The following is a 24,988-nucleotide window of genomic DNA, read 5'->3' as shown; positions in this document are numbered from 1 at the left end:
TATACTTACATCTGTCACAACTACTCAACTCCAGCATGGTGAGGCACAAGCAGTGATAGACAATATGTAAAGTGTTGCAGTAAGACTTTATTTACAAAAATAGCTGTCAGGGTCTATGGATCCCTGGCCTAGAATAAAAGGAGTAGGTGTTACATGATTCAAATGCTTGATCACATCTGGCTTCAGTATCCTGATGTGTCCATCGCTGGAGGAGATAAACCTGTATCCACTATCAGATTAGGCATGGTGCTTAGCTGTATACAGTCAACATTGGCCTTACTAGGCCTTCTTTTTTAATGTCAGCAATCCTATAGAAAGTGAAAGTAAAGTCGCTCAGTCGTGTCTGACTCTTTGCGACCCCATGGACTGTAGCCCCGCAGGCTCCTAGGTCCATGGGATTTTCCAGGCATGAATACTGGAGTGGGTGGCTATTTCCTTCTCCAATCCTACAGAATCCCACCCCATTTTAAAGCCCCAGGTATAAGAAAGCTCTACTTACCAGTAGGGGAATGCCAGGAGCCTCAGTTTACATTCTACAGCCATTTCACAGAGAAAGACTTGACCTTTTGTTAGCTTCTGGGGAGAAGAGCACTCTCCATTCTTACTTGTGTTTCCCTAGGGAAAAAAATGACAGATTTGGCAATACTAATACTTAAAGGGACACTAGCAGGTAAGCACCAGGAAGAGAGATTATGTTTTAACTTAGAAAGAATCTTTTATTTTTACAAAAGCAGTGTATATTTGTTCATTGTGGAAAGTTAGAAAATAAAAAGATTAGAAACAAGAACAGACTTGTGGATACAGTGGGGGAAGGAAAAGGTGGGATTAATTGAGAGAGTAGCATTGAGACATAAAACAGATAGCCAGTGGGTATTTGCTATATGATGCAGGAAGCTCAAACCGGTGCTGAGTGGGTGGGATGGGAAGTTCAGGAGGGTGGGGACATATGTATACCTGTGGCTGATTCATATTGCTATATGGCAGAAACCAATACAATATTGTAAACAATTATCTTCCAATTAAAACAAATAAATTTAAATTAAAAATAACAAACTTTCTATTTCAATCACCCAGAAATTGTCACTATTAACAGCTAAGTATATATCCTTTCAGATCTTTTTCTAAGTATATATAATATATATATGTATTTTCTACCAAAATGACATAATGCATGTACATAATGCTTTGTAACTCTATAACTGCTTTTTCTCAATTATCAACCTTTACCATTCCATGTTAAGAAGCTTCCACTGCAGTGAACCTAAGATCCCACATGCCATGAAGCATAGTCAAAACACTTAAAAAAAAGTTTTTCATCTCATCTAAGACCCATCCATACTTATATTTGCCTACTTTCCCCCAAAATTCCCTATAAAGCTAGTCTGTTTAAATTAAAGATCCAATCTCAGATCACACATTGCAACCTAAATCTCTTTTCATTTAGAATAGTATCCTTCTTCAGGACAAGAACATTGTTTCCTGCTGTATCCTCAATACCTCTAACAGTTCTTAGAACACAGTAGTATCTGAAATATTTGCATAACTAAATCATTTATAAAAATTTAGGGGATGGGGGGTTTTTCACCCTAGAGCTTATCTCATCCACCCATCACCCTTTATCTCTATTTTATAGATAATAAAAATCAAGGCCAGAGAGGTAAAGTGACTTCCCAAGGTCACCCAACAAGTACATGTCAACTGCTTTCTATGTCTGTTTATTCTACTAAACCAGGAGTTGGCCAACTTTTTCTGTGAAGGTCAGATAGTAAATATTTTAGGTTATATGGGCCAAGAAGCAAAATCAAGAATATTATGTAGGTACTTATATAACAACAGAAAAAAACAAATTTCCATAGTTTTTTAGTGATGAAACCCAAAATATAATAATTGATTACATGGTTTTGTAATATGGTCTACTAATGAAAAAATGGAATTGACGAACTACACTTTGTTTCATTATGGTTGAGCTTGGGGTTAACAGATACACACTACTATATATCAAATAGATAAACAACAAGGACTTATTGTACAATGCAGGGAACTATATACAATATCTTGTATGTATTCAATACCTACGATGGAAAAGAATCTGAAAACATATGTATATAACTGGATCACTTTGTTGTATACCTGAAACTAACACAATATTGTAAATCAACTATATTTCAATTAAAAAAAATAATACTTTCCTCCATCCTCTCCCCAGCCTAGGTTAGGTTTCTTCTGCTCCCCACAGCACCCTGCACTCAAGTCCTTCAGAGCACTTAACACACTGTAACTGTAATTATCTGTTTCTCTACCTGTCTCCCTGAAGGAGCTATATATTAGCTCCTTGCAAAGAGTGACCATGTATTACTCATTTCAGCTCCTACATTAAAATATTAAAACAGGCATTCATTAGAGTGAAGTGAAACTAGCTAAACCAACTACCAGTCTAGTCAAATTAACATCACAACGAGATACTGACAACAAGACAAAACAAGTGTTGGTGAGGATGTGGAGAAATTGGAACCTTCATACATTTACCAATGGGAATATTAAATGGCAGCCACTTTAGAAAAGTCTGGAAATTCCTAAAGAAGTTAAACATGCAGTTATGATCCAGAAATACCACTCCTAGACCAGGGAGCAAGTGAACATGGTCCTTGCCCTCTCTAGAGGAGAGACAGAAAATGAACCCAAGCTTACTTGGCAGTGTCTTAAGTGTTATAACAAAGGTCTGCTAAGGGTGATATGGCAGCACCAGAGCAGAGCAGTGAAATCAAGAGAACTGAAAACATATGTCTTCATAGATGTTCACAACAGGATTATTCATGATAACCAAAAAGTGGAAATAAGTGTCCTTCAGCCAATAGATGGGTAACAAATGTGGCATATCTGTACCATGGAATACTATTCAGCCATAAAAAGCAATGAGGTACTGATGTATGTTACAACATGGATGGACCTGAAAAATATGTTAAGTGAAAGAAGTCATTCACAAAAGATTACATATTGTATGATTCCATGCACATGAACTGTTCAGAAAAAGCAACTACAGAGACAGAAGACAGTTTACATGGTTGCTCAGGACTAGAGGTGGGAGGAGAGATCAACTACAAATAGTCTTTTGTGAATTTAGGGGGTGGGGTGGCATGATAAAAATGCTCTAAAACTGGACTGTGGTAACAATTACTAAAGTTTACTAAAAACAAATGTACACTCAAAATGAGTGAATTTAATGGTATGCAAAATATAAGGCTCTTATACCATTAATCTATTACATTATTTCGTTTTTATTTAATTTAACTTTTGTCCTCCATGGCAAGACCTGGTAAGAATTGTGGTGAATGAAATTTCGGATGCATTTTTGTCAACTGGGGCTTCGGGTTGTGCTGACAGAAACAGCAAAGTCAGCATCTCTGAATACTGCATGATGAGGTGTGGAATCCATTTCCGATTGGGTGATCCCATTGTGTACTCTGGACAATCAGTGGCCTGCCAGTTTAAGTGTGAGTGTGCCTAGACCCCTACTCCAAGCAATAAACCTTAGTCAGGTAACAAGTTCATTTCTTGCAACTCTCAAGCCCTGTTCATAAACGGTGAATTGTTCTATTCTAGCATATCTGTGAGAATGTTAATGATTTTTGTTTGTTTGTTTGGGTGTTTTCTAGCAATTTGGTTAATGCTTACTGGGCTAGGAAGTCCTGCCAGAACAGCTGAAAGATACAAACTCCAATCGCTTCTCGGCCTCCTGGCTAAGACCAAGTGTAGTATACAAACTCCACCCCCCCAGGCCCGCCTACCCCCCTTCCCCCAACCCCGCGCCGGGATACTCCAGAGGAGAGCACATCCCTCCAAGGGCAAGAGGATGGAAGGGCACCTCTCCGATCTAAGGGAAAGGTTGGGACCAAGTCCCTCCTTTGCGTTACGGGATGGCAAAAACTGCCACAAAGTCAGGATGAGGTGTCTCCTCCCAGGGCCTCCTGGTACCCGGGAAACTCACGCTGCTGCTCCTCAGGGTCGCCAGGAGGTTACAGCGCCCCGACTTCAGCCGTTTTCACCGCTGCAGTTCCACCGTGTGGCCCGTGCACAGCGAAAGGAGAAGGTGATGGAAGAAGAAAAGCAGCCTGAGTAGGCTCGCAGCCCTCCCGTGCTCCAAGCCACGGTCCCACACGCCCCAACGCGCTGCTCCCCGACCGCTCGGCCGCCACCCCTCCCAGCACGTGCGATTGGGTCCTAGCGCCCCCTGGTAGCCGGAAACCAGAGAAACCGGCGCGGCGGACACCAGATGGTCGGAGCATGCGCGGGAGGGGTTGGGGTGGCTTCCCGTCTGCAGAGCAGCCAAATCCCAGGCGGGGTCCTCTGCAAGGAGAGGGGTCACCGGCCCCATGGTGCAGCCGCGATGTTGAAGGGAGCTGATGCTACTGCCGTTGCTTAGTTGCTCAGTCGTGTCCAGCTCTTTGCGACCCCGTGGACTGTAGCCTGCCAAGCTCCACTGTTTATGGGGATTCCCCCCGTGGCAAGAATACTGGAGTAGGTTGCCATGCCCTCCTCCAGGGGATCTTCCCAACCCAGGGATCAAACCCAGGTCTGCCGCATTGCAGGCGGATTCTCTACCATCTGGGTCACCAGGAATCCCAAGGGGAGGTGACCCAGATCCAAAGTGGAGCAGATGGAGGCTGCCTCCATCACTTCCTCAGTAATTCCCAAATGGAAAAGGGCCCCCAAAGAGGACAGAATGGCCAAATAATCTTGAACCTGGATCCCTTCAGGAAAAAAAAAAAAAGAATCGAATAAGGCAGATTTGTTGAAGTTGTGTTTTCTTGAAGGTCTGAAAAAATGAATTAGTGCCAACTTCACAAGGTGTTTGTGAGAATTAAATAAAATAATCCACCTAAAGGGCTTAGCAAACTGTTAAAGCTAGCTATTTAATTAGTATCTCAGGGCTTAGCAAACACCTCATAAGAAGAGTAGGTGTCATCTTTCCTCGGTATTCAGGGGAACGAAACGGTCTTGACACTACAAAATAAATGCATACCTAAGGTGAATTATTCATAAAATGTTTTGTGTATGAGAATTAAAACAGTCCATCCCCACACTCAGCCTGGACACTAAGAAACTAAACCACACAGTATTAGCTACATAAATGTGACTTTGCTAGTCCACTGTCTTCACTGACATTACTTTCCAGGAAGTTCCTCTCATCAGGAAGCTTCCACAAACCTCCTAGCCTTATACATCAGAGAGCAGACAGAATGAAAACCACAGTCACAGAAAACTAACCAAACTGATCACATGGATCACAGCCTTGTCTAACGCAGTGAAACTATGAGCCATGCCGTTCAGGGTCAACCAAGATGGATGGGTCACAGGTGGAGAGTTCTGACAAAATGTGGTCCTCTGGAGAAGGGAATGGCAAACCACTTCAGTACTCTTGCCTTGAGAACCCCATGAACAGTATGAAAAGGCAAAAAGATATGACACTGAAAGATGAACTCCCCAGGTTGGTAGGTGCCCAATATGCTACTGGAGAAGAGTGGAGAAATAGCTCCAGAAAGAATGAAGAGGCTGAGGCAAAAGGAAAACAATGCAAAGCAGTGGATGTGACTAGTGATAGAAGTAAAGTCCAATGCTGTAAAGAACAATATTGCACAGGAACCTGGAATGTTAGGTCCATGAATCAAAGTAAATTGCAAGTGGTCAAACAGGAGATGGCAAGAGTGACCTTGACATTTTAGGAATTAGTGAACTAAAATGGACTGGAATGGGTGAATTTAATTCAGATGACCATTATATCTACTACTGTAGGCAAGAATCCCTTAGAAGAAATGGAGTAGCCCTCATAGTCAACAAAAGAGTCCAAAATGCAGTACTTGGGTAAAATCTCAAAAACGACAGAATGATCTCTGTTTGGTTCCAAGGCAAGCCATTCAATATCACAGTAATCTAAGTCTATGCTCCAACACCTAATGCCCAAGAAGCTGAATTGCATGGTTCTGCAATGACCTACAAGACCTTCTAGAACTAACACCAAAAAAAAAAAAAGGATATCCTTTTCATCATAGGGGACTGGAATGCAAAAGCAGGAAGTCAAGAAACACCTGGAGTAAGAAGCAAGTTTGGCCTTGGAATACAAAATGAAGCAGGGCAAAGGCTAACAGTTTTGCAAAAATAACGCACTGGTCATAGCAAATACCCTCTTTCCAACAACACAAGAAATGACTCTACACGTGGACATCACCAGATGGTCAATGCCGAAATCAGATTGATTATATTCTTTGCAGCTGAAGATGGAGAAGCTCTATATAATCAGCAAAAACCAGACGGGGAGCTGACTGTGGCTCAGATCATGAACTCCTTATTGCAAAATTCAGACTTAAATTGAAGAAAGTAGGGAAAAACACTAGACCATTCAGGTATGACCTAAATCAAATCCCTTATGATTATACAGTGGAAGTGACAAATAGATTCAAGGAATTAGATGATAACATGCCTAAAGAACTATGGACAGAGGTTCGTAACATTGTACTGGAGCCTGTGATCAAATTGATTCCCAAGAAAAAGAAATGCTAAAAGCAAAATGGTTGTCTGAGGAGGCCTTACAAATAGCCGAGGAAAGAAGAGAAGCAAAAGACAAAGGAGAAAAGGAAAGATATATCCACCTGAATGTAGTGTTCCAAAGAATAGCAAGAAGAGATAAGAAAGCCTTCCTCGGTGATCAATGCAAAGAAATAGAGGAAAACAATAGAAGGGGAAAGACTAGAGATCTCTTCAAGAAAATTACAGATACCAAGGGAACATTTCATGCAAAAATGGTCACAATAAAAGACAGAAATGGTATGGACTTAACAGAAGCAGAAGATACTAAGAAGAGGTGGTAGTAATACACAGAACTGTACAAAAAAGATCTTAATGACACAGATAATCACGATAGTGTGATCACTCACCTAGAACCCACACACCTAGAACCCACTTTGCACTATCCCTGAGTGCAAAGTCAAGTGGGCCTTAGGAAGCGTCACTACGAACAAAGCTAGTGGAGGTGATGGAATTCCAGCTGAGCTATTTCAAATCCTAAACGATGATGCTGTGAAAGTGCTGCACTCAATATGCCAGCAAATTTGGAAAACTCAGCAGTGGCCACAGGACTAGAAAAGGTCCATTTTCATTCCAATCCCCAAAAAAGGCAATGCCAAAGAATGCTCAAACTACCACACAATTGCACTCATCTCACACGCTAGCAAAGTAATGCTCAAAAGTTTCCAAGCTAGGCTTCAACAGTACATGAACTGAGAACTTCCAGATGTTCAAGCTTGATTTAGAAAAGGCAGAGGAACCAGAGATCAAATTGCCAATATCCATTGGATCATCGAAAAACCTAGAGAATTACAGAAAGACATCTACTACTGCTTCATTGACTATGCCAAAATCTTTGACTGTGTGAATCACAACAAACTGTGGAAAATTCTTCAAGAAATGGGAATACCAGACCACCTCACCTACCTCCTGAGAAATCTGTATGCACGTCAATAAGCAACAGTTAGAAATGAACGTGGAACAATGGACTGGTTCCAAATTGGGGGAAAAAAAAACCTTAACGCTGTATACTGTCACCCTGTTTATTTAACTTATATGCAGAGTATATCATGCTACATGCCAGGCTGGATGAAGCACAAGCTGGAATCACAATTGCCGGGAGAACTATCAATAACCTCAGATATGCAGATGACATTACCCTGATGGCAGACTGTGAAGAAGAACTAAAGAGCCTCTTGATAAAAGTGAAAGAGGAGAATGGAAAAGCTGGCTTAAAACTCCTTCAAAAATGGAGATCATGACATCTGGTCCCATCACTTCATGGCAAATAGATGGGGAAACAATGGAAACAGTGAGAGACTTTATTTGGGTGGGTGAGGCTTGAAAATCACTGCAGATGGTGACTGTAGCCATGAAATTAAAAGATGCTTGCTCCTTGGAAGGAAAGCTATGAACAACCTAGACAGCATATTAAAAAGCAGAGACATTACTTTCCTGACAAAGGTCAAAGTCAAAGCTATGGTTTTTCCAGTAGTCATGGATGGATGTGAGAGTTGGACCATAAAGAAAGCTGAACGCCAAAGAATTGATGCTTTTGAACTGTGGTGTTGGAGAAGATTCTTGAGAGTCCCTTGGCCTGCAAGGAGGTCAAACCAGTCAATCCTAAAGGAAATCTGTCCTGAATATTCATTGGAAGGACTGAAGCTGAAGCTCCAATACTTTGGCCACGTGATGCAAAGAACTGACTCATTGGAAAAGACCCTGATGCTGGGAAAGATTGAGGGCAGGAGAAGGGGATGACAGAGGATGAGATGGTTGAATGGCATCACTGACCCGATGGACATGAGTTTGAGCAAGCTTCTGGAGTTGGTGATGGACAAGGATGGGGTCGCAAAGAGTTGGACACGACTGAGAGACTAAACTGACTGACTGAATTTTCCAGGACTCCTCTGTCCAGGCAAATGGTTTCTTCACTACAGCATCCTCCCCAAAGATCCATAAACTTTTCTGTGGAAGGCATCAACAGTTTGCACTCTGAAATTCTTTAAGTCCCCCTCCTCAAAATCCTCCCCTTGCAGCTTCCACCAATCCCAGACTTTTGGTATCATGATCTCTGCTGTGCGTGCTAAGTTGCTTCTGTCATGCCTGACTCTTTGCAACCCTATGGACTTTAGCCTGCCAGGCTCCTCTGCCCATAGGATTCTCCAGGCAAGAATACTGGAGTGGGTTGCCATGCCCTCCTGCAGGGGATCTTCCCAACCCAGGGATCAAACTCGCTTCTCTTATGTCTCTTGCATTGGCAGGCAGGTTCTTTACCACTAGCGCTACCTGGGAAGTCCATCAAGGTCACTACTCCAGTCCTAATCAAGTCCCAGATTAAAAGACCCTCAACCGTAAACCATGCTTTCATTTCTCAATCCATTGGAACGTCCTTCCTCCCTAAAACACTAGCAAAGCTTTGTGAGGTGGGGGTTCTCGCTTACAGAGGTAAGTGATAAATTCAACTTGGTCATATCAACAGGTGTGTTGGAGATATTTGGAGAGTCGGCACTTGATGGTTTTGAAGTCCCCACTGATATCCAATGCAGCTGAGACCTCAGCACAACAGCTCAAGACCTTCAACTTGGAAACGGTGTGCTCCTCTGTCCTCTTGGACTGCCTTCTTGGGGCTCTCTGACCACAGTGGTAAGGTAGGTAGGTTTCACACTGTTAGAGCTCTGATCACTTTGCTCTCCCAGTTGCTGAGGATATTAGTCCTATGGCCTACACGTGACCCCCTGTGAGAAGCCATTTCTGACCCCCTGGATTATAGGGCCCTCCTCTGTGTTCTGTCCCCTGGCTCCCCCTGCCATGGTTCTCATCACTCTTGTTATATATATATATATACCCTGGTTGCATGTGAGAATCATTTATGGACAAATCCTAATGCATTTTCAGATCTTGATTTAATTAGTCTAGAGAGAAGAACTCTCGCATCGTAGTTTTTATTTTTTTTCCATTTATTTTTATTAGTTGGAGGCTAATTAGTTTACAATATTGTAGTGGTTTTTGCCATACATTGACGTGAAGCAGCTATGGATTTACATGGGGATCGGGATGGGGAATACATGTAAATCCATGGCTGATTCATGTCATCACTCTTGTTTTATTCTGATAAGCTGCTTCACTCAAGGCAGAGGATCTCTGCATTCTAATTGTGAGGTCAGTCTGTGATGTGGCTGGGGCCTGGGTGAATTTATAATCATGTCTTCCTCTCTACAGCTACCAAGCTCACTCACTATCTTCTAGCTTAACTTGAGTTCTGTCCTTTCACTCGTATCCTCTAAAGATAAAATTTCTTCTTATCATTTTCCTTTCCTAATCCTTTCAGATTTTACATTAATGTCCCTCATTATTTTCAGAAATGTTTCCACCAATTCTTTTGCTTTGTCTATGAAAATAATCATACTTACTACAATTAATGATCATTATTTGTCAGCCAGTAACAGTTTACTTCTTGTAGGTTTTCTTGGTATGTTTTTATATTTGCTCAGGTGTTACCACCCCCTTACTTCTCTTTTGCCAATCTTTATTTTGTGCTTTTGAAGTTATTGTACTTATTAATAGAAAAAGAAGAAATTTTACTCAATAAATTGTACATATATCTACACTCACACTCTCAAAGTTAGAAAAAAGATTTAAAAGAAATATGCCAAATGTTCAGTACTTACCTATGGCTTATTTATTCTTTCTGTATCATTTGATGCCTTTTTAAATAATAAGCATATAAAAATTTTATATAATCTTATGGTATTCTAAATTTCCTACTTTTATAGCAACTCTAAAGTCATTTAGTGAATAAAACAGTTTTACCAAACATTCTGGCAGACAGAGAAGAGAAAAGTTTATGTGTCGATTTCTTGAGTTTCAGAGATCAGTGATACTAAAGAGATTCTATTTTCAATTATGTTTCCCTGAGCTAAATTGATCTTGGTCCATTCAGGATATTTAAAATCAACCTCCATCATGTTCCCTCTAGTAAAATTTAAGTTCTTTCACTTACAGATTTTCAAACAGCTTTAACCTGTACTTGATGAACAGGAAATTGATCAGATGTTCATATCTGTCTGTTACCCCTGCCCCAATAACTGATCTTCCACTGTGATACCAGTTTTCTCATTAATGTCAACACTTTTACTTCAAATATATGATGGAAAGTTCATAGGCTTTGGTGCCAGACTTACTCTGTGTTTACGGGCATATAACACCTTAATCCTCTTGCTCTCTCTTACTGAGACCCATTTAACTCCTCTAAAATGGGGTTAATAATAAAAAATAAATAAATAAATAAATAAAATGGGGTTAATAGTTCTTACTATATTACTTACATGTTCAACACATAGCAAGTGAAAATAATATTCATTATTATTACTCTTTTTTTACATCTTAGGTTATTTATTATGCACATAAGTCTTACATATTTTTATTGAAGTATAGTTGATTTACACTGCTGTGTTAATTTCAAGTATACAGCAAAATGACTCAGTTTCTTTTCCATTATAGGTTATTACAAGTTATTGAATATAGTTCCTTGTGTTACACAGTAAATCCTTGTTGCTTATCTGTTTTATATACAGTAGTTTGTATCTGTTATCCCATACACCTAATTTATTCCTCCCCCCTTTCCCCTTTGGTAACTATCAGTTCATTTCCTATGTCTATGAGTCTGTTTCTGTTTTGTAAATAAGATCATTTGTACAATTTCTCAGATTTCACATAGGAGTGATATCATGTGATATCATAGTATTTGTCTTTGTCTGACTTACTTCACTTAGTACAATAATCTCTAGGTCCATGTTGCTGCAAATGGTATTATTTCACTTTTAATGGCTGAGTAATACTCCACTGTATGTATAATACCACATCTTCTTAAACCAGCCATCTTTTGATGGGCTCTTGGGTTGTTTCCATGTCTTGACTATTATAAACAGTGCTGCTATGAACACTGGGGTGCATGTATCTTTTTAAATAAGAATTTTCCTCTTTTCTGGATATAGGCCCAGGAGTGGGATTGCTGGATCACATGGTAGCTCTATTTTTAATTTTTTAATGAACCTCCATACTGTTCTCCATAGTGACTGCACCACATAATTATTCTTTTACTTATCCTTCAGTAAAAGGGAAATAGCAAAGAGTACCCAAAACATCCATATTTTACAGGGCAGTTGTCTTTTAATACTTATAAGTGCACGTGAAATTGGGAGTTTGAAACACCTAAACCTAAGATCTGATGATGTGATATGGATGAAGCTACAAAGAAACCCATCTCTCTTTCTGCTTTGCTAGGAGTGAATGGTCCAACTAACAAGTCACAGAGAGTAAGTGGGAGAGAGAGAAGCAAGCAGTTGATTTAGAATGTCTCCCAGGTTCCTGATCTCATCAACTCGATGGATGGCAGTTCAGCAGTATACACTGTTCTTTCCTTGACTGACTCCCCTCCAATAACATTTGTTCTGGGAGTGTAGCAATAATAAAGGCTGCCATTCTCTGTGTACCTACTGTGTGCCAAGCACTTGATTTGTTCCATTCACAAGCATTTATTGAAATCCAACTTATGTTCCAGGTAGTATTCTAGGAGCTGGGGATACCACAGTGAACTAAGCAGACTAAAATGTTTACAGTCTAGTGGGGGATAGACAGGAATAAACAAATAATATAATAAATCATTAAATTATGTGGTGTGCTAGAAGAGAGGCATGTGATGGGCACACAGAGGAGGGAAAACAGAATGAGAATGCTGGTCCAGGCGTGCAGTTTTATTTATTTATTATTGACTTATAATGTGTTGATTTCTGCTGTACTGCAAAGTGATTCAGTTATATATTTCTTTTTTATGTATTCATTTCCATTATGCTTTATCATAGGAAAGCAAATATAGATCCCTGTGGTATAAGGAGGACCTTGTTTGTTCATTCCACACATGACAGAATGTGCAATCTGCTTACATCGGCTAACCTCAACCTCCTACTCCATCCTTCCCCCACCCCCGTCCCCCTTGGCAACCACCAGTCTGTTCTCTGTGTCCATGAATCTCTTTCTGTTTCATAGATAGGTTCATTTGTGTTATATTTTGTGTGTGGGGGTGCTTACTCAGTCATGTCCAATTCTTTGCGACCCCATGACTATAGCCCGCCAGGCTCCTCTGTCCATGGGATTCTCCAGGCAAGAATACTGGAGTGGGTTTCTGTGTCCTCCTCCAGGGAATCTTCTGGACTCAGGGATCGAACCTGCGTCTCCTACATCTTCTGCATTGGCAGACAGGTTCTTTACCACTAGCACCACCTGGGAAGCCCATCAAGATCCCTGTGCTGTGCTGTGTTTAGTCGCTCAGTCATGTCCAACTCTTTGTGACCCCATGGACTGTGTACCCTGCCAGACTCCTCTGTCCATGGAATTCTCCAGGCGAGAATACTAGAAGCCCATATTATATTTTAGATTTCATGTATAAGTAATATCATATGGCAGTAGTCCCCAACCTTTTTGACACTGGGGACAGATTTCATGGAACACAATTTTCCCACAGACTAGGGTGCAAGGATGGTTTCAGGGTGATTCAAGTGCATTACATTTCTTGTGCACCTTATTTCTAATCTAATGGTGCCACTGATCTGGCAGGAGGTACCAGTCCACAGCCTGGAGGTTGGGGACCCCTGTCATATGGTGTTTGTCTTTCTATTTCTGACTTACTACTTCACTTAGTATGATAATCTCTAGCTGCATCCATGTTGCTTCAAATGGCAATATTTCATTCTTCTTATGACTGAGTAATATCCCACTGTGTATGTATATATTAATATATATACACATGTAAATATGTATTGTGTATATATATATTTGTTGTGGCTGTTGTGGTTGTTTAGTCATTCGGTCATGTCCAACTGGCTCCTCTGTCCATGAGATTTTCCAGGCAAGAATACTGGAGTAGGTTCCCATTTCCTCCTCCAGGGGATATTCCCAACCCAGGGGTCTAATTAATCCACATCTCCTGCATCGGCAGGCTGATTTTTTACCACTGAGCCACCAGGGAAGCCCACTAAACACTCAGGCATTTCTGATTTCACTCCTGTGCCTTCCAGGGGCCAGGCTCGGCCCAACTCCTGGAGCCCAACTGTTACAGTGTCAGATTATCACTGAATAAGCACTGTCTGCTTAGCAAAGACAGTATTTACTTTCCCCCATCCTTCCTTCTGTAGCAGAATCATGCATTCTAACCAAGTAATAGTTACCATTTCTTGAAAGCCTGATGCTAATCACTCATACACCAAGCACCTGGGCAAGGCAGGTCTTATCATCCTGAATTTAGAAACTTCAGTTTCCTGTTCATAGGCAGCTTCAGCAGCACCTACATTGTAGGGTGCTGTGTACACAGGAGAGCTAAGATATATAAGAAGTGTAGGCTTCCCACCCTAGAGTGTGACCTCTGGCTCCACCACTAACTAGCTGCATACCCCTAGGCAAGTTTATTTAACTTTGCAGTGTGTTTCCTCATCTGTTTTTGTTGTTGTTGTTGTTTAGTCGCTAAGTCGTATCCAACTCTTTGGGACCCCATGGACTGTAGCCAGCCATGCTCCTCTGTCCGTGGGATTTCCCAGGCAAGAATATTGGAGTGGGTTGCCTTCTCCAGGGGATCTTCTTAATCCAGGGATCGAACCCGTGTCTGCTGCATTACAGATCGATTGTTTACTGCTGAGCCACCTGGGAAGCCCTTTCCTCATCTGAAACATGTGCTAATAGTAATACCTATTTTATGGAATTGATGTGAGGGCTAAAGGAGCACATGCATTTAAAGTAGGCATCCCCAACCTCTGGGATCTAATGCCTGATGATCTGAGGTGAAGCTGATGTAAAAATAATTGAAACAAAGTGCACAATAAATGTAATATACTTGAATCATCCTGAAACCAGCCGCTCCCCTCCACCATAGGAAAATTGTCTTCCATGAAACTGGTCCCTGGTTCTAAAAAGGCTGGGGCCTGCTAATAAAGGACTTGGTACAGGCATGCAATAAGCTCTTAAATCACAATTGTAATGATTTTGATTTTGATTACTATTATGGAGAAGGAAATGGCAACCCACTCCAGTACTCTTGCCTAGAGAATTCCGTGGACAGAGGAGCCTGGTGGGCTGCTGTCCTTGGGGTCGCACAGAGTTGGACATGACTGAAGCAGCAGCAGCAGCAAGGAAAGATCAAGATAAGCAAGAAGATTCAGCAAAGTAAACTGAGAACCAGGCACCAAACAGGTCAGGGAAGGGGGGACCATGAGACAGGGGCATCATGGAAACCAAGGGAAAAGAATGCCAGGAAGGAGGGATCCTTAATGCAGAAAGGCCGGTTTCTTCTGACAAGACAAAAGAGTGATTTTCATCTCTTAGCGACCAATGAGAATGAAGGCAGAAAGGAAGAAAGAAGCTTAGAGTTTGAAATGAAGGCTTTTTTTGGCTAACCCCATTAGTCTGATCTGAATGCTCAGGCATTGGGTCCATGTCTCCTAATTAGGGAGAATATGTATTTCTCAAGTAAAGGAAAAGCCAGTGTCACACAAAGTGAAACAGAAAAGAAATGTCAGATGGCATCAGGTTGGTGAAATAAAAATGTAGACAGTCTCAAATTCATACACCAGAGAGGAGGATGAAAGAGGGAAGAAAAAGGGGGTGAATCACAGAATATATTTTCAAAGCAGTGGTCTAACTGAACTCCCAAGCTAACTCCAGTGAAAAGGAGGTTAGTGAAGTGGGCAGGATTTATTTTTGTCTTATTTCAGCTATCTCTTCTACTGGATACTAGAGAGACATGGCAACATAGAGTGTATCTTTGGGCAAATATTCAACAAGTGTTTATAAAGTAAAATTAAGAAAACAACAGCAGAGATGGAGAGGTAGAGAAGAATTAAAGGTTAAATTCTATGTTATTGTTGATGTTCAGTTGCCCAGTCGTGTCCAACTCTTTGCAACCCCATGGACTGCAGCATGCCAGGCCTCCCTGTCCCTCACCATCTCCCAGAGTTTGCCCAAGTTCATGTCCATTGCATTGGTGATGCCATCCAGCTATCTCATCCTCTGACACCCTCTTCTTCTACCCTCAATCTTTCCCAGCATCAGGGATTTTTCCAACTCTATATGATCTGGGAAATTTTGGGGGTCCATATGGCTTTGGGGGCCTGAGTGGAGCTGCCTCTTGCCTGGAGGTGAGGGAGGGGGTCCCCTTTGGCTCTGGAGAGATGGTGGTGGCTACCAGGGTCCCAGAAGTGCCAGGGATGGATGCAAGGAGAGTGCCTCTGGAGTCTGCACACTGGGCCGGTTCTCAGCTAAAGGGTCCAAGGCAGAGAGGCCCTCCCAGCCTCCCTCTGGTCAGGAGGGTTAAGGAGGCTGAGGCTTAAGGCAAACCTCGGATGCTGGGGTCCGGGGGAGGGGTGATGGCAGAACAAGGGAGGCTGAGCCTGTACCCTTTCCACCGATGGAGAATGTGCCTGGGGGTGGGGGGTAGGGTGTTCTTTCTAAGCAGGTTCTGGAGGCGTGACAGCCCAGGAAAGGCTGCACTGGCTTCTTACAGCACCTGGTGTCTCCCTCTCCTTCCTCCCTCAGTTGCTAACACAATGGGAACCCCACTGTCTCTCTCTGGGCACATCAACCAGTGCACTGCTGGTACCCTCAGCCTGGAGTTGTATACACAACCCCGGGGTCTGTGATTCTGACTAGCCTTCCTGTCACTGTCAGTCTCCTGTGAGTGTCCCTGATGGGCCCTCACTTGCTCTCCTCTTACTCTCTAGCCCCTGGCACACCCTCTCCAGCCGCTGGGCTCCCTCCTCTTGGCTCTGAGGAGCACCGATTTCCTGTACATCAGCTCCTTCAGGTTCTCAGGTGAACCCATTCCTTCCCTCCACCACCTGTCTTAAATGCAGTCCTCCCCACTCCCGTGCCCCCAGCCCTGTGCTGCTCACAGAGGTAGGTATTTATACACCTACAAGAAGTGTTAAGGACCTTGGGGTCTGAGGTCAGATGAGTCCTCTTTAACCCCCTCCAATATCTCCAATATGAGATCGGGAGAAGGGACAGGGCAAGTTCCTGGGAAGATGTTCCCCACCCCCCGCCCCGCCACCCTGCTTCTTCTCTCCAGGACATGAATGTCCTCCACTCCACTAAAATAATGTGGAAGGCTTCCTGGCTTTCTGACCGCGTGTTCCTTCATGTGTATGGGCAACTATATTGCTTTTCATCCCTCCCCAGCTATTCTCAGTTGCGGGATTGAGCGGGGTTGCCTTGAAGTCGTTGGGCTGACAGTGTCCCCTAACATGTCACTTCAGGGCTTCTGGGGGCTGAGGCCCCTGATGCTGGCTCCCACCAGTAGCTGCTCTCTCCTTCCTTAACTGGGGAAGTGGGGTGGGGGAGGGGCCGCATCAGCCCACAGGAGAGATTTCCTACTGTGACCTGGACGGGGAGAAGCCATGGCAATGGCAATGTCAGAAACCCGCCCAGAGCAGAGAGAGCTGCCCCTCCCCACAGTAATCAGGAATGGACCCCTGGCATCCTCCGTTTGGGCTATTACCTCAGCACCAGCCTCCCCACCCCCCCGTCAGAATCTTCTGGATATGTTAGAGAAGAAAGCCTTTGAACGTTGTCAACTAGCGGGTGCCACAGTTTGGCTCTGTGACCTAAGGGACAGGTCAGCTGTGGTAAGGGGCTCTGTCCATTTACCTCTGAGGAAGATTTCAGCCCATTTCTTCTTCCCTTTTCCTCATCTGCAAAGTGAAGTTAATCAAAAGCCCACCTCAGTGTATAACCCCCCCCCCGTTTATAGCTTTTCACTGTATTTTTCTTATTCCTTTTTTCCTCTACTTCTTCCTAAAATAATACACAGACAGTAAACTAGCTGCTGCTGTTTATTGATATAGAAAGAAGCTCACAACATATATTATTTTCTTAAAAAATACAGACTTTAGAACAACACTTATATTTGCTCACTGTTATCTATACATATATCTATCTGGGTACATAGGTAAACAGAACTACCTAGAAGGACATTCATCAAAGGGTTGACAATAGTTATTTAAGGGTTGAAGGGTTTGGGGTAATTTGTACATTTTGCATTTGTCTTTACTGTTTTAATATTTAACAATGAATTATATCACTTTCACAGAGAGAATAAAGGCATCAAGGAAAGCAGCACGCACAGAGGATTAGGATTAGGCAGCAGGGGATTAGTAGCAAGGATGGAGGTCAGGCCATCTCCCTCCACTATACCAATATTCAAGACCCTCCATCCTTCACCCCAAAAGAAAGCTGCTTTGTGGATTAATTTATGTGGTTAGAAGCATCCTCCCCCCATTTTTCCCATTGCTGGACTCTGCATATAGGTTAGGGTTCACTTAAAGCTGGGGGCTAGCACCTCACTGTAGCTCAAAAGGGTCACTGGGTTCGACAGGGGCCTCTCTTGACCTCTCCTCGCTATGTGCCAGCTCCTGCAGGGTGATGATCAGATTTTCAAACATCTGGGCCTTGTTGCTCTCGTTGTCACAGCTTTCCTTTGAGTGGCCCTCTTCACCACAATATGAACAGCAAATTGTGTGTTTTCGTTTCCTGGTTCTACGCATATTCCCAGGACCATCATTCTTATACCCAGAACCCCCACTGGTGCAAGGAGATGGAGGCTGGGAATTGTTGGGGGAATCAATGATTAGCACTTGATCCTGAGGTCTGGCCCTGCATCTGGGGGGAGGAGAATCCGAGAATGAAAGTGGAAGGTCCTGAGACTCCTCCACCAGGATCACATCCTCATCTGAGTCATCGGGGGTATCATCTATCTCGATCACGTTACAGTCTTTATTATCAATCACTATGGGTGGGGAGCCCCCAAGTGCCACTGGGCTAGTTGCCCTTGCCACCACTGACTCAGATCTCTTGGCCCGCTTCTGTTTAATGAAAGTGTCATCCCAATCCTCTTCCTCCCTTATCATCCTGATTAACTCCAGGAAAGTGGGGAGACGCTCCTGCTCATTTGCATACATCCTGAGAAGATTCTTCAGCCTGAAGCGCAGGTCCCCATTCAGCTCGGCCCCTAAAAGGAACTGGTGCAGGCGAGACTGGTTGGCGTCTTTCTGAGCTATGATCCCTGCCTGAATAGCATTCTGGAGCTGCACCTCTAAACGGATCACATAAAGGGAGGCTTTCTCCCCTTGCGCCTGCAGGGTGTTAAAAAATTTACTATGAGCAGTCACACTGCTTTCAGACTCCCCAAACACCAATTTCATGGCGTGCAAGAAATCTGCCACGCTGAGGTTGGGGTTGGCCGCCTGCAGCAAAAGCATCACCTCCCGTGCGGGGCCCCTCAGGGTTTTAATCAAGCGCCTGAGCTTTTCCTCTTCAGACATATTCCAATCTGGCAAGACCTCATTGACTTGGATCAGCCAGTTCTCAAAGGTTTCTTCCCCCTGGGCTGGCACCACCCTCCCCGAGAACAATTTCAGGTTTCTCTCTGCCAGGATGGCCATTAAAGGACCAAGACTCCTCTCCAGAGACCTTAGCATAGAATGGGCCCAAGGTGGCAAGGGTGCGTTTTGCCGCTGGCTGTTACCCACGCGCGCAATGATGCTAGTCATGACGGACGATGTCCGGGTCTCTAAATGTTAACAAGATTCTCAGGCTTTTACAAAAAGCCTAATCTGCAGGCGTCCTGGGGGATTCCGTAGTCCTCCTACCTCAGTAGAAACTGTAAAAAAGAAACAAATGAAACAAAAGATGGGAGCAGGGGTTATTTTCTCCCTTCCGGAATATCCTGCAGTACATTTTATATCTGCCCACTACCCTAAAAATATCCTCCAGGAGACTGGCAATTAAACCTCACGGAGCCAGCCGGTGTCTCGTGTTAGCACGATGCTTTTTACAGCCACTTCTATCCCTTCCCTCCGTTCCTTCAAGAGGGACGGCAACTGTTGCTTCTAAGTGTAATAGTGTATGGGGAGGATAGTGGGCTCTCAAAATAGAGCACAGCGGTCACAGATTTGTGGGAATAAACAAGATCTCATTAACCTCCTCCGGTCTCAACCACACCCCCTTCTTAAAGTCCACTCCCCAGCCCGCCCCGCTATTTCTCAGATTCTTACAGGAGCTCAGGAGCAAGTGCGCGCCTTTATTTCACTTCCAGCTTCTGCAACCAGTGGCCTCCGTGGGAAAGCTCGCCTCTGGGCTTCAACCGATCGCTGTCCACCGGGGGTCGCCGATCTGGGACCTCAGGGCGTCAAGACTGCGCCGCCGCAGAGGGCAGGGCAGGGAGGGGAAGGGTCAGAAACAGCCTCATTCCTCATCCCGCTTCCTCCTCCCCGCCCCCCACCCCCCACCCCGCGGCCTCCGCAGCAGCCAGGTGGAAAATTCCTTCTCCCACCTTCTGAATACAAGCCAAAGAAGCCCCCCCCCCCCCATTCCATTTCCCCCGGGGAAATCGTCGTCCTACCAGCTCTGTAATCAGCCGCACAGAATTCAAGTTCAGCTTCGGCTCTGGTGGCCTGCCACCGAGAAAGAGAATCAGAGTTGGAGACGCACACCCACATATTCCTCCCGCCGGAAGGAATGGGGAGATGCAAAGGGGCTTCAAGGCAGTTTGCGATTCTCCCACCTCCCAAACGCGCCCCTTGCCCCCTCCCCCTGAAAACGCCCCCTTTCTCAATCCAGGCAAATCCTACCCATTCGGCAGCATCCAGTGGAACCCCACCTCCTCCCTCAGCGCAGCCAGGCCGCGGGAGGGCTCCTTCCCCTGCCACGCAGTCCTCCATTCCCTAACCTGGGAGCCGCCAGTCCTGGTAGGGCTTCCCCCTGCTCTCTCCGCGCGGGGCAATCGCGCCCCCCTTTCTTTACCTGTGTTGGGCTGGTGGCCACCGGACGCTTTGGCGTCGACAGCTGCGTCTCCGCCTTCGGTCTCCGTGGCCCTGCAGGGGAAAAAGATGGGCGCCTCCTCAGCCGCTGAGCTAGCCGGGACCACCCGATGAAGCTGCTTCGCACGGCCACCCTGAGACTGGTAGCCGTGTCGAGGCAGCAGTTCCCACGGCAGCCGCGGCAGCTTTTATCCTCAGCTAACCGAGACAAAAGAGCGTGACGGGCGGGCGGGCGCGGCCAATCAACGGGGCGCGGGGGCGGGCTTCCCGCGCAGCCTCGGGCGGGATACAAATGCTCGCCGGCGGTGGAGGGTGGAGATGAGCAGCAGGTCCCCGCGAGGTCAAGTGCGGCTTGGTTGTGGGAACTGGAGTTTTCTCGAGTCTTCCCTTCTCCCTCTCTCTGTCGGTTCAACTTTGGGCCTTGGAGCCAGGTGCATTAAACATGAGGCGGAATCCAAATCAAATAAACAGTAAAAGTTCTTCACCTTTGTATCGGGGCAGTGGAAAATAAAAGCGTTAGCGTTTTCTTTGTGCAAATAGCTTACACAGACTTTTTTTTTTTTTTTTTTTTTACTGTGAAGGAGGTGGCAGTACTGCGTCCATTTAACAGTGAGGGGACTTGTGCCCTCAGACTGTTTAACCAATACTCACTAAAGGATGTGTGCAAGGCTGGCTGCCTCAATCATTTTGGGGTGCTTATTGGAAATGCAGATTCCTGGGCCTGGCCTGTGGGAGATTCTGACTTACTAGGGCTAGAGCTGGAGGGTGGGGGGTTGTATTTTTTTAATTGGTGTTTAGTTGCTATACGATGCTATGTTAGTTTCTGTTGTATAGCAGAGTGAATCAGTTATACATATATCACCTCTTGGTCACTGGAGTATTGAGCAGAGTTCCCTGTGTTACACAGCAGGATCTCATCAGTTATCTATTTTATACATAGTAGTGTATGTATGTCAATCCCAATCTCCCAATTCATGCCCCCTCCTGTCCCCTCTTGGTGTCCATCCATTTGTTCTGTACATCTGTATCTCTATTTCTACTTTTTTAGAAAAAAAAACACACTATATTTGATTTGGAGGTGCCAAGAGGATGGTGAATAATAGACCTGCTTCCGACGTATCTCTGGAAGGACTGATGCTGAAGCTGAAGCTCCAATACTTTGGCCACCTGATGTGAACAGCCAGCTCATTGGAAAAGACCCTAATGCTGGGAAAGATAGAAGGCAGGAGAAGGGGACAACAGAGGATGAGACGGTTGGATGGCATCCCTGACTCAATGGACATGCATTTAAGCAAGCTCCAGCAGATGGTGAAAGACAGGGAAACCTGGCATGCTACAGTTCATGGGCTCACAAAGAGTCAGACATGACTGAACTGAACTTCCAGTGTATATGTTCACAGCATACCTATGCTGACATGCAACGACAGAGCAGATATTCTTCCTGGGGTCCATGATCTTCCTGAAATTGTTTGCAAAGGTTTTGGATTCTGTAGGAGACTGAATAATGTTCACCTAAATATATCAAGTCCTAAGCACTGGAACCTTCCAATGTTACCTTATAAAGTGAAAGAGACTTTACTGTTCAGTTCTGTTCAGTTCATTTCAGTCGTTCAGTCATGTCTGACTCTTTGCAACCCCATGGACTGCACCATGCCAGGCCTCCCTATCCATCATCAACTCCCAGAGCTTGCTCAAACTCATGTCCATCGAGTCAGTGATGCCATCCAACCATCTTATCCTCTGTCGTCCCCTTCTCCTCCTGTCTTCAATCTTTCCCAGCATCAGGGTCTTTTCCAATGAGTCAGTTCTTTGCATCAGGTGGCCAAAGTATTGGAGCTTCAGCTTCAGCATCAGTCCTTCCAATGAATATTCAGGACCGATTTCCTTTAGGATTGACTGGTTTGATCTTGCAGTCCAGGGGAACATCAAGAGTCTTCTCCAACACCACAGTTTAAAAGCATCAATTCTTTGATGCTCAGCGGTCTTTATAGTCCAACTCACACATCTATACATGACTACTGGAAAAACCACAGCTTTGACTAGACAGACCTGTGTTGACAAAGTAATGTCTGCTTTTTATTAACTTGTCTAGGTTGGTCATAACTTTTCTCCCAAGGAGCAAGTGTCTTTTAATTTCATGACTGCAGTCACCATCTACAGTGATTTTGGAGTCCAAGAATATAAAGTCTGTCATGATTTCAATTGTTTCCCCATCTATTTGTCATGAAGTGATGGGACCAAGTGCCTTGATCTTTGTTTTTGAATGTTGACTTTTAAGTCAGCTTTTTTCACTCTCCTCTTTAACTTTCATCAAGGGGATCCTTAGTTCCTACTTGCTTTCTGCCATAAGGGTGGTATCATCTGCATATCTAAGGTTATTGATATTTTCCCCAGCAATCTTGATTCCAGCTTGTGCTTCAACCAGCCCGGCATGTCACATGATGTACTCTGAATATAAGTTAAATAGACAGGGTGACAATATACAGCCTTGCTTCTTTCCCAATATGGAACCAGTCTGTTGTTCCATGTCTGGTTCTAACTGTTGCTTCTTGACCTGCATACAGGTTTATCAGGAGGCAGGTAAGGTAGTCTGGTATTCCCACCTCTTTAAGAATTTTCCACTGTTTCTTGTGATCCACATAGTCAAAGGCTTTGGCATAGTCAATAAAGCAGAAGTAGATATTTTTCTGGAACTCTCTTACTTTTTCAATGATCCAACGGATGTTGGCAATTTGATCTCTGGTTTCTTTGCCTTTTCTAAATCCATGTTGAACATCTGGAATCTCTCAGTTCATGTACTATTGAAGCCTAGCTTGAAGAATTTTGAGCATTACTTTGCTAGTGTGTGAGATGAATACAATTGTGCAGTAGTTAAAACAGTCTTTGGCATTGCTTTTCTTTGGGATTGGAATGAACACCAACCTTTTCCAGTCCTGTGGCCACTGCTGAGTTTTTCAAATTTGCTGGCATATTGAGTGCAGAACTTCCACAGCATCATCTTTTAGGATTTGAACTAGCTCAGCTGGAATTCCATCACCTCCACTAGCTTTGTTTGCAGTGATGCTTCCTAAGGCCCACTTAACTTTGCACTCCAGGAGGTCTGGTTCTAAGTGAGTGATCACACCATTGTGGTTATCTGTTTTGTATCGTTCTTCTGTGTATTCTTGCCACCTCTTCTTAGTATCATCTGCTTCTGTTAGTTCTATACCATTTCTGTCCTCTATTGTACCCATCTTTGCATGAAATATTCCCTTGGTATCTGTAATTTTCTTGAAGAGATCTCTAGTCTTTCCCATTCTATTGTTTTCCTCTATTTCTTTGCACTGATTGCTGAGGAAGGCTTTCTTATCTCTCCTTGCTATTCCTTGGAACTCTGCATTCAGATGGGTATATCTTTCCTTTCCTTCTTTGCCTTTAGCTTCTCTTCTAGTCTCAGCTATTTGTAAGGCCTCCTCAGACAACCATTTTACCTCTTTGCATTTCTTTTTCTTGGAGATGGTCTTGATCACTGCCTCCTGTATAATGTCATGAACCGCCACCCATAGTTCTTCAGGCACTCTATCACATCTGATCCCTTTAATCTATTTGTCATTGCACTGTATAATCATAAGGGATTTGATTTAGCTCATACCTGAATGGTCTAGTGTTTTCCCCTACTTTCTTCAATTTAAGTCTGAATTTGGCAATAAGGAGTTCATGATCTGAGCCACAGTAAGCTCCCAGTTTTCTTTTTACTGACTATATAAGAGCTTCTCCATCTTCAGCTGCAAAGAATATAATCAATCTGGTTTTGGTATTGACCATCTGGTGATGTCCATGTGTAGAGTCTTTTCTTATGTTGTTGGAAGAGGGTATTTGCTATGACCTGTGCATTCTTTTGGCGAAACTCTTTTAGCCTTTGCCCTGCTTCATTTTGTGCTCCAAGGCCAAACTTGCCTGTTACTCCAGGTATCTCTTGACTTCCTACTTTTGCATTCCAGTCCGCTATGATGAAAAGGACATCTTTTTTTTTTTTTTTTTTTTTTTTGGTGTTAGTTCTAGAAGGTCTTGTAGGTCATTGCAGAACCAGTAAATTCAGCTTCTTAGGCATTAGGTGTTGGGGCATAGACTTGGATTACTGTGATACTGAATGACTTGCCTTGGAACCAAACAGAGATCATTCTGTCGTTTTTGAGATTATACCCAAGTACTGCATTTTGGACTCTTTTGTTGACTATGAGGGCTACTCCATTTCTTCTAAGGGATTCTTGCCCACAGTAGTAGATATAATGGTCATCTGAATTAAATTCACCCATTCCAGTCCATTTTAGTTCACTGATTCCTAAAATGTCAATGTTCACTCTTGTCATCTCCCGTTTGACCACTTCCAATTTACCTTGATTCATGGACCTAACATTCCAGGTTCCTGTGCAATATTGTTCTTTACAGCATCAGACTTTACTTCCATCACCAGTCATATCCACAGCCAGGTGTTGTTTTTGCTTTGCCTCCATCTCTTTATTCTTTCTGGAGTTATTTCTCCACTCTTCTCCAGTAGCATACTGGGCCACCTACCAACCTTGGGAGTT

At 43.8% G+C, this 24,988-nt stretch overlaps 1 protein-coding gene and 1 long non-coding RNA gene across 5 annotated transcripts in view; both read right to left on the bottom strand.

The window, feature by feature from the left end:
* The window catches only part of LOC122690230, a 56,408-nt gene extending 52,185 nt beyond the window's left edge, over positions 1 to 4,223 (bottom strand). For all 4 annotated transcript variants that reach the window (XR_006340020.1, XR_006340018.1, XR_006340019.1 and 1 more), the window contains exons 1-2: positions 3,986 to 4,223; positions 500 to 615 (exon numbers count right to left, since the gene is read on the bottom strand). This is a non-coding gene — a long non-coding RNA (uncharacterized LOC122690230). The remainder of the gene's footprint in view (positions 1 to 499; positions 616 to 3,985) is intronic.
* A 13,199-nt stretch (positions 4,224 to 17,422) lies between these two features.
* Positions 17,423 to 20,630, bottom strand: ZCCHC12 (zinc finger CCHC-type containing 12). The gene is made up of 4 exons (XM_043897654.1): positions 20,404 to 20,630; positions 20,003 to 20,054; positions 19,656 to 19,795; positions 17,423 to 19,261 (listed from the first exon to the last, which is right to left on the bottom strand). The coding sequence occupies exon 4, from the start codon at positions 19,149 to 19,151 to the stop codon at positions 17,943 to 17,945; it is 1,209 nt and encodes a 402-aa protein (XP_043753589.1). The 5' UTR covers positions 19,152 to 19,261; positions 19,656 to 19,795; positions 20,003 to 20,054; positions 20,404 to 20,630; the 3' UTR covers positions 17,423 to 17,942.
* Between the last annotated feature and the right edge of the window lie 4,358 nt (positions 20,631 to 24,988).

This window comes from Cervus elaphus, chromosome X (assembly GCF_910594005.1).
Source record: "Cervus elaphus chromosome X, mCerEla1.1, whole genome shotgun sequence".
NCBI lineage: Eukaryota > Metazoa > Chordata > Mammalia > Artiodactyla > Cervidae > Cervus > Cervus elaphus.
Note: the sequence above shows the minus strand (reverse complement) of the source record. Positions and strands in the feature narration are given on the sequence as shown.